Below are 10785 nucleotides of genomic sequence, written 5' to 3' on the forward strand. Positions count from 1 at the left end.
TAATAGATTGAATCGGTCATTTGGTGGGCTGTTTGTTATGAAAATATCCATTCTAATTGAGCAGACACATTTTGTGAATGCTCAAATTCGGAATAAATAAACTTCCATCCGTTACATATGAAAAGAAATCATTTTTTTTTTCGTGGTTCTGATTTAAGAAAATCAATTTTGCAAGTTTCACAAAAGACTAGACTTTTTCCTTTCAAATGTTAATGATGATCGAAGAGCAAAAGCCAAAATGTTGGGCGTTATAGAACCGAGTTACGAAATTCTATAGAAAAACCGAACTCAATTTGTGACTTTCTATTATGACTTTTCGACTCAGCTCAAATTCCGAGCTGGTAGCAAAAATAATATTTTTTTTTTTTGATTTTTCTTGGAGGAAAATATTGTTGTGAGATTTTTTTTATGGCTTGACACAGAATCGTCTTCTATATCTCCAGTCACGTCGAGAGGAATTTTTAATGAAGTTCATCACGTATGAACCGTAAAACTCTAGAAAAGAAAACAACAAAATAATCTGAATAGATTGCATGGATAAAGTGGTCACTGAACGTAAATGGCTATTTCATGCAAATTCCTTCTCTCAGAAGATTGGTGAAGATACAACTAGCGATTGTTTTATTAACAACAACTTCAAACCAACCAAATAAACAATTACCATTCTTTATTTTAGCCATTTAGCTTCCACTAAACACATTTGGATGTATGCATGTGAGTGTTTCAAGTGAAAAAAAGACCGAAAGTTGTAAATGAAAACGTGATGGAAAAAGATGAAGTAATGGCTTCGGTGAAAACACTGGCGATTGTATTTGAGCCAGTACATTTTGGATTGCCAGTAACAATAATATGAATAAAGCACTTGCTTAGCGGTGATGAAGCCCATATTTCGATTTTGCCAGAAATTCATTGATGTCTGCTTTCGTTTCTTTCGTATGTGTGATGATATACAAAGCACACGAGATACAGCAGTCATTCTTATTTTTGGAATTGGCGTTTTGCAACTTTACACCACTTTCTTAAATGAATATGATACTTGAACAATGACCGTGCAATTCTATATATCAAACTGTGCGCTGAAATAGCGCCATGGACGCTAATGAATCATAAAATAAAAACAAAAGTTGTAACATGTTTTAGTTCTGAGAATTTTTCCCATTTTTTTATGCGGTGCGCACACTTTCCGTCCGTTTTATATTGGCCGCGCTTGGATGAAAACGTTGCCATTTCATGCGTTTGTTTGTCGAAATGTTACGCGCAATGGAGTTTCATAAAGTCGTGATATTGTTTTTCTCTCTCGAATGGTCCATTCTATGAAGTAACAAAATGACATTTCTCATTTCTTTGAATTTGAGTCGTTATGGAGTGATGTTGTACAATGGCATACCGGGACGCTGGGAACCTTCATCAATTGTCAACAATAATGTTACAGAGAAGGAAAAAAGTGTCGACAAACAATGGCCTCCGTGTATCGATTTTCTTCCCAAAATGTGTTCCCCTACCTTTCGAAATTGATGTTATTATTCCCGTTACATTGTTTCGTGTTTGGAAAACGTAATATCACCATTTGATTTTGGCATTCGTACGCTACCTCATTTGCATAGAGTGTGCTCATGGGGTGTTCAATAAACATATCGACCGGTTAACGCTATACTGAACAATGATAACAGTTTTGTGTGCGAAAATAAACAGTCGCATACCGATATTTGACTTCTGGTAATTGTTGTTTATCTTACGTGTCTACAGCCGGTTTCAATAGGGCTCGAAGAGTGAAATTTGATAAACTGTGATAGAATAGAAACACATACAAACACATAATCGGGTTGTTACAGTGCAAATTCATGGGACGTACGACTCAGTGGATTATAGAATAGTTTTTGTCAGCGAATGGATCTGAAGGCTTTTTTGAGAGCGTTTATCTCTCTCTCTCTCTAGCTCTTTGCATAAAATTACATGGGTTTTCTTCCACTTTGGACGATTAGCGCAAAATCCAGACATTTCCCTCTTATCTCATTGTAATTTTCAAGTGCCAATTCATTATGCTCAACATTTTCTCTTAAACAATCAGAGCAATTCAGAGTTTGTATTTGATTTTTGCAGAAATACTACGAGGAGTACTATTGCTAAGCGGAAAAAATAAGCATTGCGAGCGATTTCATTTGTTTTATCCAACAGTTCGTAGCCACTGCAACCAAATTTCCCCCACTTTGTCCATCCAAATGAAAATCTTCATATCACCTAACAAGTTATTATTTGCTTTCTTCAATGATAATGACACGACAAACTTTTGCTTAGTATAAGGTAATTGCAATCGATTGTTTGATGATTGAATTCTATCGTCCATTGTTTGCTGTTCGTTTTGTCTCATATCCACTTTCTTAATTGATTTTCTCCCGTCTTGTTTGACTGTCAATAATGTGAGTTTCATAGTGTTTTGCACACATACTCACTCTGTTTGCCCCATTGATTTTTGTATGATTCTTAGCTCTATTAATAATCATACCAAATGAAAATAACTAATTTTGTTGGTATAACCAAAAAGGATGAAATTCCCCAGCAATCGAATAAATCTAATGATACCACAAACAAACCAAAAGAGCTCGAAAAATCAACTGAAGAACGAAAATCATCATCAACCGTTGATAAAGTTGCAAAGAGTACGAAAAATACAGAACCGCAAAGCGTTGCAAATAAATCAAAAGTACCAGTGAAGAAAAGTGAATTTTCGCCCGAAAAGAAGAAAAAGTCTCCGGCAAGCTCAAGCGCGTCGCCAAAAGGTCAACAGAAGAAAGGCAATGCAAAGGAAAATCTGAAAAGCGTCGGAAAGTCAACTACCGCGAAAAGAGGAAATGAAAAAACGAAAACATCGCCAAAGGCAACTGTAACCAAAGCAAAATTAAACAACGAAGTTGATGTAAATGACATCACTAAGAAAGTGAAAGAAGCTTCAATCGCAAATTAAAAATAGATTCAAATAGTTCAGTTACGCATACTTCTTCGCTTTGAAATTACATAAGATGAACTGCCAAAAATAGTCACTCTTTCTTCAAGTCAAATGCATTTCCTGTTGAAAATTAAATGTTAAAATCATGAGCAGAACTCCTAGAATTACTTGATGACAATGAAACACACTTTAAAAACGCGACGCGTTATACTATCTTCGTGACATTGGGTAAACAATTGATATATAAACTCTTCACCACTAATGCAAAAGTCAATAGATTCGTGTGCGCAGAGTGTAACACGATGCATTTGTTTTTCGTCACTTCTTTAGTCTGTACTTTTGCAGTCGTTCTCATTTCATAAAAAAACACAATCTATGGCAAATGCTCTTAAAATTTTGATAATAATAATAATAATGACATCACGACATTCGCATGATAAGCGACTACACTTAACAAAACTTGTGAAATTCCATAGTTTACTCTTTTTTAAAGACCTAATTACAATTCTGCTTCGCAGTTTTCAGTATTTTCGTTGAGAATTATATGATGATACATTTTCTTCATCGTTTAAAAGTATTCATTGCCTAACTTTTAGTTTAAATGCCATTTAAAATATGCTCATTTGAATGTTTCACACTTAAATTAGTGGCATTATGTGCCGAAATGTCAGAAATTGTTGCTTCATGCTGTCGATTTTTGTTTTCAAATATTTTTGTCGTTGCCGAAAGTGAAAGTGTCACATATCATTTGAACTTTACATTGATGCAAAACCTTCGACGCACAGAAATCTTTTCTGATGAAAAAACAACAACAATATAACAAAAAGAAAGTGCAAGAAAGTTGTACGCTTAGACCATAAACCGTTAATTATCTGGTATCTAGTTGGCCTGTTTGCTTTTGTAATACAAACTTCATTTACCACAAATGGATAATGAGGTGCTTGACGACTAATGTATGAATCGTTTCATCCCACTCTGTGACCATAGAAAATGAATCATCGATCATACCAAAGTCTGAAGCAGTGACATTGCCGCATTGTTGCTTCAATGAAAATGCATTTTTAATATTGCACCAACCATATGCCGCAAAGCATCTCGTTTTTACATTCTCATCCGTTTTAGTTTGTATTTCAATTAACTGTACGAGTGTTTGTGTTTTGTTTGTTCGCTTGCTTGCTTTAAATGTTTAGTTTTCGTTTAACTTTTTGTATTTGTCATGCAGAAATTTTTTTTAAATATGCTAATAATTTATGTGCTTTTTCTTTTTGATTTCCATTTGTAAAGGACGAAAAAAGTTTGGATATTATGGGTCAATATAAACCAGAAATATTCTGCTAGAAGCCTCATCACACATATACATTTTGTGAAAATCATACATACTATTTGAATACGATTAAGTAAAAAAAAAACTAAGTTAAGTAATCGCAGAAAATCGATCAATAAAGAAATCTCAAGAACAAAAAAGAAGACCGAACAAAGAGCGAACTCCCGAATGATTGAATCTCATAATTTTAATCGATACAAGAAAAAAACAGGTAAACTAAAGTTGATTTTTTTTTTCAATCATAATATCGTATATATGTTTCATCTATTCATTCATTCTGCTTGAGCTTCTGGAAAATATGAAGTCCCATTAAAATTCCAAACAAAGAAAGAAAAAAACATAAAGAAACTATAGCAGATATATTGAATTCTTTGCAGATGGCACATATTCCGAAGCGTGAACCTTGTAAGCACTGTGGTCTACCCGTATTTTTTGCCGAACGTTTAGCTATTGATGGTTCATTGTATCATCGGAAATGTTTACGATGTGCGCGTTGCGACTCACAACTAACGCCCGGAAGTTTTTATGAAACTGAAGTGGACGGTGTGTTTTGTTGCGAAACTTGTCCCGATGAAGAAAAGAAAATTCGCCTCGACAATAACAATGTGGAGCATCCATCGGGGCTGTCAACACAAGTGGCGGACGAGCAACGACAGTCGTTTAGTGAGAAACTTGCCATGTTCCAATCGAATGGCAAAGGTTTACTACAGAAATCGCTTAGCGATGAAGAAAAATCGAAAAGTTTGAAACGTCTTACTGAACTATATTCGAAAAATTGTACACATGATGCAAACGATATCAAACCAACGATAAATGAATCTGAAGATTTACGAATAGATGATGCAAAAAATGAGGATGAAATCGTTTATGATATCGAAGCATCAACGTTTGATAAAAGCGACGAGGAGATTGATAATAGACCACCTTCGCTGCCGAAAACGTTGCCCCCAAGTCTTGATCCTGTCACCCCTGTTGAAGTAGCAAAACCAAAATTACCACCAATCCCATCAAAAGCAAACGTTCTGAACAAACTCTACGGCAAAAATAAAATGGAAAAAGTGCACCAAGACAATGTGAAATCTAACGCGTGCACATCGGGCCCAAACCTTCAAACGCAAGCAGGTGTATCAACGAGTGCTAATGGAGAATCATCACAAATCGAACCACAAAATTGCAGTGCTAATGAATACAGTGCGAATACGCCCAGCGCACCCAGAACAGTTCCACAAATCGATGTCAAAAAAGTGAACTCGATTGACAATAACCTCAATACAAAGAACAGTTTGCCATTAGATGCATTAAACAGTTTTACTAATGTTACCAAAGAAAATGCTGAATTCATCGAGGCAAGCCAGCAGAGCGATAATGTGCATCATTTAGAAGACAAAAGAGATTCCAATGGTATTGACAACGATAACGACGAAAACGACGACGATGACAAAAACGACAGCAGTCACGTTGAACAAGGCATCAATATAAAAAGTGTCAATCGGTTAGAACCGCTTAGTGACGAATCACAAATCGAACCAGTATCTGACGAATCAAACCATCTGTTGACGGAAAAAAGAGAGAACAAAACCAGCGAACAAAACCAAGAACAAGAACAAGAACAAGAAAAAGAACTTCCGAGTATTAGCCGTAATGGTTGCAATGAGAACACATCTATTGATACGAATATCGATAAGTATGATACAAATAATCTTGAAAGTGTCACCGATCTAAGAGAGCAAAGTAGTTCAATAAGTGATAATGATAGCCAGAAAATGGTGCGTTCGCGTCTGAGTCAATTTGAAGCACTAGCTCAATGTTCGTCGGAGCTAGAGCAAACACCACATCACTCACCTAGATTAAATCGAAATTCTACCGCTGCAGAAAATGTAGAGAGGCAATGCAATGAGAAAAAAAAGTCAATGAACAATGACAAGATAAATGTTACTAATGCAACCGAAGCAATAGTACAATTGAATGTAGATGTAGAACTAAAGCCATCCACTCGATTGTCATTAAATGCCGACGATGAAAATAATGTCAATTCAAATGCTGACTCAGACAAGATATTAAACACATTGGAAACGAATGACTTTGATTTGAAAAAACCGGTCCCACGTCAACGTGCTGCATTAAATGTGTACCTAGATGAAGAAGCAAACAATTTTGCTGCACTTAATCCACCTACTCCATCGAAACGAAAACAAAAGCCTACAGCCTCATCCGAAAAATTGGCCGATAAACATCAGATGGTCGAAGACAACTCAAATAATTTAGATATTCAGCCGAAAGCGTTGCCAGATAATTCACTGAGCAGCGAAGATTATGAACGCAAAAAGGATGAAACGAATTATCCGAATGGCTTGAATCCATTCGGCAGTGATGATGAACAAGACGAAAATGATGAACAAAATGATAGCTTTGAACCAATTCCAAAGCGAAGAGAGAGTCTCAATCCCTTTGATAGCGAGGACGATGAAATCGAATTGATGAAAGAGAGTACTCCCAAAAAATTTCCAAAAAATCACAGGTAAACATCCACATCATTACCTCTACATGCAATCGAGATACTTTTTCTCTCTGCGTTTAATTGTCAATGAAACAAAAGCAAAGTTGTAGCATTGTTCCCCGTTTTATTGCTTGATGATAGCCATTATAAATAGCGAACATTCTGATTTAATTGCAGAGTTTCAACGAACCCATTTGGAAGTGACAGCGAAAATGAAAATCAAACCGAAACCGACACAGATTCATTGTCGGCTAAGCGAACACCCGTTCCAACACCTCGAAAGCCAATGTAAGTGATGTAAATTTGTAAATATTCTTAAGTTAATTTAAACCACCTTAAACTTGTAATCATTTCTTATCAGCAATGAATTTCCTTTCTCTTCCGAGAATTGTTATCAGAGTAAATTGAATAGATGTATATTGTATAATGATCTTGACATCGTGTCGTGCATTGTATATGAAACCCACGTGAAATGTTTAATCGAATGTTTTATTCCGCCATAAACAATAGATAATGAGGCACATCTTCCATGCCATACCCTCCACGTAGTCTGAATGTGTACACTGTACAGCGACATGAACTCTTTCTCAAGACAGAACGAAAAAAAAAGAATTGCCCACACATTTCGTAAGGACAAAATCTATAAAAAGAAATACCACTTTGAGTTGGTTGGGCCATTTCCGATGAATAGAAGAAATAGAGTATAAAAGAGAACGGTGTCCTATTGTTTTCTTTAGTGTCGATTCCAAAAATATGTTACAAAATATCTTTAAATTTTATTGGCCATAAAAGCAAATGAAAAATAATTTTCGAATTTTTCATATTTCACGGCTGAATGAGGGAAAAAAGTAGATATTCAAATTTGAGCATTTGTATGTTTTCTCGAGAATGAAAGAAGTGATGCGGTCTATTTTGACAGAACTGTGGATTCTAAATGATTGTATTTGATGTATTTATGGTGGCTCACTGCATTTTCTTCTTCAAATCTCTTTTCGCTTCTTCCAATACCTCAAACACTCTCGCATATGAAGTAAGACGTAATGCATTTGTGTAATATTGAAAACACCGACACTAACTATCTATCTGGAAGTGTTGGTGTGTCTAGTGCTCTTTTGTTTCGGAAAAAAAGGGAAGAAGAAGGAGGAAAAGAAAAAATTCGACGGTGGTTTGTTGACGTTTGTGCATACGAGCTCAAAAGACGCACTGTTTATCTTTCTTACTGTCGTGGATTTATTTGTCAATGTGCTGTTCAAGTCACAGCTCGTTTTTTAGCCGTCTTACGAATGGTTCAACAAAACGAAAACAATGCAACGCACACGAAAAACCCAACGCCAGCCAGAAATATGGAAAGAGCGAGACACACACACATATATTCACACAGAGTATTACCGCATTTGGTTTTGTGATTTACAGTTAGGTCTACGCTTATTTTTAAAACATTATTTACATATTCTTCCCATTCTCTTTCCCCCTTTTCCTCGGCTTTCTGTTCCGCACACGCCGGTATTGTTCACATTTTTTTTCGGAAGAAGAAAAAATACATTTTCTCCGCATTTAGTATTGAAAGAGATAGCAAATCGCGGACATTCATTCAGAAACATTGAAGCACCTAACGTTCAGCACCAAGTCATGTGTTGGACTTGTGGGCATATTTGTACATATGACAAAACCTAAACGCGCAATGCATTTATAATTAAAAAAAAGAGTACATACAATGGTATACAATATGACATTAAGACGACTATAAAAGAGCCAGTGAATGACACCAGTTATTACATATTTGTCAACTTGTCAGTTATGTGTATATGATCCACAAATGCAAGAAGAATACAGTTGAGACGAGAGAGAGAGAAAAAAAAAACACAACAGAAATATGAAAATGATTACAACTGAAAAATACGGTAATGTCGTAATTCGAGCGATGAAACATTCGTTTCAGTTTCTATTTACTTCTCAATAAGTGTAGACGCGTTACATAGCCAAGGAAAAACTCTAGCCATTAAATTTAAAGTGATTGTTTTAAGGTTTTTGATTCAATTCAAATTTAAATAACAATGTTGAAATTTGTTTCGCCCCACCTTAGAAATGGGCTACAAACAAATCCCGACGCATCGAAACGCTCGTACAATACATTGCACCCGAAAATGCGGTTACAGGTCGGTGATGATTTACGCGGAAGTGATGGATCATTGGCTTCATCCACGAGTAATATCCGTGCAACGAGTACGCTGAACAGATCAAGTAAGATTCATGGTTCGATGAGCTCATTAACATCGACAATATTGCGACACAAAAAGGGCCGAGCACCCGATATTCCAATAGCGCACAAAGTGTGTGCCAGTGCAAGCAGTAGCCCATCGCAAAGCGTTCGTGCAACACCGATAACGCGGAAAAAACGCACGGCACCACTACCGCCAAAACATCATAGTATGATGAAAGATGATTCTCTTTCATCGTCACATTATCTAAGCGTTAGCTCAAAATTGGAAGACAGTTTTAGTTCGAGACATACAATCTCAAGTGAATCTGTTGTTGATTTGGAAAGCAGTTTAAATTTTGAACCATCTATTGAAAGTAATTACGTTAGATCTTCGAATGATATATCAATGTCGAGTGTAGAACCATCGAATTTCACAAGTGCAGACTTTAAACCAAATGATTTTACCAGTGATCATTTGAGTCTGAACCAATCAACTCCAAAAAAAACAACGGAAACTGCAGGCGCACAACGCAAACTAATACCAGTCGATGAAAGTTTGTGGAATGACTTGGCGGATACAGTGGCGGGTAGAAGCATTACTGAAATACCAGCAGTTGATGATGCCGTTACTTATCGACGCAAAATCATTCCAGATCAAATGATTACGCCGATCAAAACTCCACCTTCCGCTACCGATCGTCAATGTGAAAAAATGAAAGAAAACAAAGAGTCACAGAATAAAAATCGCCAAAGTCAAATTGTGCTGCCCACAAATGTGCACGATGAATCGAGTCAAATGTATAGTCCAAATAAATCGTCATATGGCAAGTGGAAACGTCGAAAAGGCCCAGCCCCTACCCTGCCTATTCCACCACGTAAAGTGATTCAAATGTTGCCATTGCAAGAAATACGACACGAACTCGAGGTCATCGAAGTACAACAGCAAGGATTAGAAAAGCAAGGTATTATGCTAGAAAAAATGATACGTGAACGGTGTGAAGGCACCGAAAACGAGAATCTTCCGTTAAACGAATGCAAACCAAACTCTAAAGAAGTCGAAGACCTCATTTTGCAACTATTCGAACTAGTCAACGAAAAAAATGAACTGTTCCGACGACAGGCCGAGCTTATGTATCTGTGAGTATTTATTTTCTTCGCTTTTTGTTCTGTGGGAAAACACATATAAATTTTACTAAACATTTGTGCTTTCCGTTATAGACGCAGACAACATCGGCTGGAACAAGAACAAGCTGATATCGAGTATGAAATTCGTGTCCTTATGGCGCAACCGGAGTACAACAAAACCGATTCGGATAAGACGCGAGAAGAGGCTTTAATATCGCGTTTAGTTGATGTTAGTTCATAATTGTTATTATCATAAAATACCTTACAACAACAGTTAACAATTCTAACTGGAAAACAAATATTTTGTATTTAGGTCGTGCAATTGCGAAATGAAGTAATTGAGAGTCTTGAAATGGACCGAATACGCGAAGCAGAAGAAGATCAAGTAAGTTTCCGCAGAATGTTTTTTCTCTCTTCAGAATCCACTCTGTAATGGCTTGTGTTGAACATGACAATAAATAAATATTTTTATTCGTTTGATTTAGAGTATCAAAGAGCGCCTCGAATTGCATTCGGCGAAGCGTGATGAAGAACTGTGTCAACAAACACCTGTCAAACTATCGAAGAAGGAGAAGAAAAAACAAAAAGAGTCAAAGAAGTTGGCCAAACAAAAGAAAGTAGATGCAGATAAGGTAAATCAGATTGTTCATATTTCCAGAGAAACGTTTTTAAACATGTATTTTATTGTTCATTAG

The 10785-nt window shown here is 36.3% G+C and overlaps 1 protein-coding gene across 8 annotated transcripts in view; it reads left to right on the plus strand.

Moving 5' to 3' along the window:
- Nucleotides 1-10785, plus strand: part of LOC129568447 (interaptin) — a 53891-nt gene that overhangs the window by 42231 nt on the left and 875 nt on the right. For 5 of the 8 annotated variants that reach the window (XM_055446300.1, XM_055446301.1, XM_055446302.1 and 2 more), the window contains 6 exons: nucleotides 4646-6786; nucleotides 6943-7053; nucleotides 8849-10102; nucleotides 10184-10319; nucleotides 10404-10475; nucleotides 10576-10722. In XM_055446300.1, coding sequence (XP_055302275.1) covers nucleotides 4646-6786; nucleotides 6943-7053; nucleotides 8849-10102; nucleotides 10184-10319; nucleotides 10404-10475; nucleotides 10576-10722 — 3861 coding nt within the window. Of the gene's footprint in view, nucleotides 1-2545; nucleotides 3173-4228; nucleotides 4480-4645; nucleotides 6787-6942; nucleotides 7054-8848; nucleotides 10103-10183; nucleotides 10320-10403; nucleotides 10476-10575; nucleotides 10723-10785 lie in introns of those variants that run through there. The other 3 variants (XM_055446305.1, XM_055446308.1, XM_055446307.1) reach the window with 3 other exon arrangements.

This window comes from Sitodiplosis mosellana, unplaced genomic scaffold (genome assembly GCF_009176505.1).
Source record: "Sitodiplosis mosellana isolate CC-2019 unplaced genomic scaffold, AAFC_SMos_1.0 Smas_scaffold_19, whole genome shotgun sequence".
NCBI classification, from domain to species: Eukaryota; Metazoa; Arthropoda; class Insecta; order Diptera; family Cecidomyiidae; genus Sitodiplosis; species Sitodiplosis mosellana.